General features: G+C 36.2%; 1 protein-coding gene across 1 annotated transcript; it reads right to left on the bottom strand.

Moving 5' to 3' along the window:
- Window positions 1-601: 601 nt before the first annotated feature.
- LOC137710147 (uncharacterized) lies at window positions 602-1,294 on the bottom strand. Its single transcript, XM_068449097.1, has one exon. It carries the CDS (start codon window positions 1,292-1,294, stop codon window positions 602-604), a length of 693 nt encoding a protein of 230 aa, XP_068305198.1.
- Window positions 1,295-4,531: the final 3,237 nt, after the last annotated feature.

Raw genomic sequence — 4,531 nt, 5'->3', positions numbered from 1 at the left:
GTAAGCATCAATCTTGAGAAATACTTTCGATCTTGAAGGATTGTATGCGTAGTTGCGTAATCTACAAGACAAATATCTTCGCCATTTCTTATGTTTTGAGAATGACCATATTTTTTATCCATGCTCTCTGAGTAAGGAAATCAGAGTTAAAAGCAAGTTATAACAAGAAATTTACATGCCACTTTTATTGAATTTGAAATGCTAGTTTTAAACTACAAGTTCAGCATAATAAAAGTACATCAAATATAAACGATTCAATCGGACTGGTATACTTCATTTCCCCTTTCCACAATAAAGTTTGAAACATTTAGGTGGGTTGTGTTCAACTGCCCTGATAAGTCACACACTGGATCAGGTATATCTATTGGTTTAGCCTGGTCGAGAAAATTGGTCTCGACAACCTTCTCCTTGAGGAAGGTTTGATACAAATCCATCAGATGTTTTGGGTACGAAAAGTACGCGCTCAATACCCATTGCCACCACACCTATGGCAAGCTCATTCAGAGTTCCTAGGAGCATTGTTCATATGAGCTTTGCCTTTGTGGCGATTCACATTTTTGAAGCTCGGGCCTGAATTATGCCTTGGAACCTGGTTGTGAAACTAACCACCATGGTTCTTGCCTTTCCTGTTCCACTGATCTAGCTTATGATTATCGCCACTAGAGGATGTGGCGTTCACTTCGAGGGAAGTAGTATTCACTTCTAGGAATGGTGCAGATCCAATAGGTCGGGAATGATGGTTTTTCATCAGGAGCTCATTATTCTGTTTAGCTACCAGGAGCACAGATATCAGCTGGTTGTATTCAATGAAGCATCGCGCTCTGTACTGCTGCGGCAGGAGCACGTTAGAGGCATAAAATGTGCTGAAAGTTTTTTCCAGCAAATCTTCATTAGTAATAGTTTCCTTACAGAGCTTCATCTGAGAGGTAATTCTGAACAACGCAGAATTGTACTCAGCCACTGACTTGAAATCCTGGATCCTTAGGTGAGTCCACTCATAGCGAGCCCTTGGAAGAATCACCGTTGTCTGGTGATTGTATTTGTTTCTCAAGGCCTTCCAAAGAGCTAACGGATCATCAACTGTTAAGTACTCACTCTTTAGTCCCTCATCAAGATGGCGACGAATAAAGATCATGGCATTCGCCCGCTCTTGAGAGGATAAGTTGTTCTCTTCCCTACTGGTATTTCCAAGATTTTCTGCTTCTAAATGGATCTTGGTATCCAGTACCCATGTAAGGTAATTCTTCCTGGTAATGTCCAAGGCAGCATAATCAAGTTTTGCCAAGTTCGCCATTTTCTTTTCTGAAGAAAAATGAGATATATAAGACAGAATGAGTGATTTTCAGGCTAAAATGATAAGCACTTGAAACTTCTGACTCGAGATTTTCAGGGTGAATGAGGAGGGTGATTATACCGCACCATTCTTATTGAAATAATATAACATAGAATGGGCGATTATTCTGCACCACTCAAGTAGCAGGAAAATTTAAATACGCAAAGCAAGGTGGGCGATTGTACCGCTCCACCTAAAATTGCAATGAAATTAAATAGCAGGCAAATTTAAATATGCAGACTAAGATGGGCGATAATACCGCTCCACCTAAAATTTGCAGTAAAATTAGATCTGCAGTCCAAGATAGGCGATGATACCGCACCATCTTGGATCGCAGTAAGATTAAATTTGTAGTTCAAGATAGGTGATTGTACCTCACCATCTTGGATTACAGTAAAATTAACATAAATAAATACTGGGTTAGTAATCAAGATCTACACCAAACAAGAAATCAAAGATGTATGTAACTGTTAGGTTAAGAACTAAGAGCAGGCATGGAGCAAACAGTTCGTCGCAAGGGTATATCACGTAGTTGAGGCAGAGGAAGAAGATGAGCAGTAAAAACCTTAGAGGAAAGATTTTTTTCGTTCGGCGAAGAGAAATGAGAGAATGATTAGATTTTAGAGAGTCGTGTTGATAACGAGTTATAAATATGTAAAAGTTAGAGAGATAACCTTTTTAGTAAATGGAGCGAAGTAGGTGTAAAATGTCACACTGAAACTATAACACAAAAAGATAAAAAATAAAAGACAGAGGAATAGATGATGTTATTGATCATTCTTTCTTTTTGTCTGTGTTTTTGAAAGCATACGGAGTGCTCTATTTATAGAGCAACTCCAATACTGATGCATTAATTATAAATTGAAAATTTATAGCACCCTTTTGGAAAATATGATCTCCTGCATCCCTAAAGTGAATTTCAATATGTATAGGCATTGAAAATGTGTGTGTGTGTGTGGGCATTCATAATAATGACAATGTTTTCAACAATATATATATACATATATATATATATATATATAATTGGTACATTTACATAAAAACATGGTACATTTTATATAAAAAATAATGGGTACATTTTATATTTAAAAAACAATGGTACGTTTTAGATTAAAATAAATTTTACATTAAAAAATGGGTACATTTTACATAAAAAATGGTACTTACAACAACAACACAAAAAAAAAAAAAAAAAAAAAAAGGGATACATTTTATATATAACAAAATGGTACATTTTGTAAAAAAATGGGTACAAATAAAAGGTAAAAAAAAACGGTTACTTTGGTTGCGGTCCCTGATCATCTCAATTGTTAGATTGAAACCTTAATGTTTTTCAATTTTTGATCAAAGTTCTTGGACTTTGTACACTTCAGCATTTTAATATTTATTATGGGATACTTTGGATGCGGTCCCTAAATACCAATATTCTTTGACTAAAACCTTTGTGGTTTTCATTTTCTGATCGAAGTCCCTGATATTAATGTAATAATGTATTTCTATGTAGGTTATAATATTTTTAAATTAAAATGAATTTTGTAGTTATTTATATTAATGAGATTTTATATAAAACCCATAATTTATGGGATTTAAAAAATATTAAAGATAAATTATACTCTCCAATATATTGGGTATATATATACATTGGTATGTTCATCAAAACTAACCAAAATATTATTGTACCAAAATATGGGTACATTTTTCAAAAACACAAAAAAATGATATTAGGCTTAATAACATTATTAAATTTCTTCTATTAAACTTGACATGGATACATTCTCAAATCAACGAAATAGAATGTACCCTTATAAGTTTAAAAAATAGATTAGAGAAAAGATTAAATGAATTTTATTTAAAAAAGGGTACATATTTCATATAACAAATTGATATATTTAAGAATGGGTACATTTAAATAGGGGTGGGCATAAAAACCGCCAAACCAAAAAATTGAATCGAACTGTGACAAAAAAAAAAAAAACCGTAAAAAACTACGTTGACCAAAAAGTCAAAACCGAAACAAAAACCGAACCGAACCATTTCAAACTGTCACATCCCGCCCCGGGGCAGATCACTTCCCGAGCCCGCTCCACCACCGTAGCACGATATTGTCCGCTTTGGGCTTACCATTCCCTCACGGTTTTGTTTTTGGGAACTCACAAGCAACTTCCCAGTGGGTCACCCATCATGGGATTGCTCTAGCCCCCTTCTCACTTAACTTCGGAGTTCCTACGGAACCCGAAGCCAGTGAGCTCCCAAAAGGCCTCGTGCTAGGTAGAGATGGAAATATACATTTAAGGATCATTCCCCTGGCCGATGTGGGATGCCACAATCCACCCCCCTTAGGGGCCCAACGTCCTCGTCGACACACACGCGACCAGGGTTAGGCTTTGATACCAAATTGTCACATCCCGGCTCGGGGCGGATCACTTCCCGGGCCCGCTCCACCACCGTAGCACGATATTGTCCGCTTTGGGCTTACCAGTCCCTCACGGTTTTGTTTTTGGGAACTCACGAGCAACTTCCCAGTGGGTCACCCATCATGGGATTGCTGTAGCCCCCTTCTCGCTTAACTTCGGAGTTCCTACGAAACCCGAAGCCAGTGAGCTTCCAAAAAGCCTCGTGCTAGGTAGAGATGAGAATATACATTTAAGGATCACTCCCCTGGGCGATGTGGTATGCCACACAAATGATTCCGGTTTGAAATATTAAGAACTGGAGGAACCGGACCGAACGAACCGCTTTTAATATAAATTATTGTTTTATTATTATTTTTATATAAAGAAGGCATTTTTCCAAGAAGACCATGTGCATAAACCCAATATTTTTCTTCACTTCTCTCCCCCTCCTTTGTTGTTTTATCACTTTTCTCCCCCTACATTATTTTTCTCCATTTTTTTCCAGTATATTATGCATTATGTACATTTTAGTTTTAGTTTGATATCTACACTTTGGTCTTGATATGAACCTTTCTATCTTTTGATTTATATTTTTATGCACACTTTCCATCTTCTGGTCATAAATCTTGTAGATCTAATAGTGGAAACTCCAATTTACTTGAATTTATGGTTTAAATATGTGTTTGGTATTAGAAGTAGAAAATTAGAAAAAATATATATATAATTTTGGTTAGAACCGTAAACCAGCATGAACCGAATTATACGGTTTTAGTAATAAATTTAAGCGGAACAACTGAACTGAATC

This window comes from Pyrus communis, chromosome 12, assembly GCF_963583255.1.
Source record: "Pyrus communis chromosome 12, drPyrComm1.1, whole genome shotgun sequence".
In the NCBI taxonomy this organism is placed as follows: domain Eukaryota; kingdom Viridiplantae; phylum Streptophyta; class Magnoliopsida; order Rosales; family Rosaceae; genus Pyrus; species Pyrus communis.
Note: the sequence above shows the minus strand (reverse complement) of the source record. Positions and strands in the feature narration are given on the sequence as shown.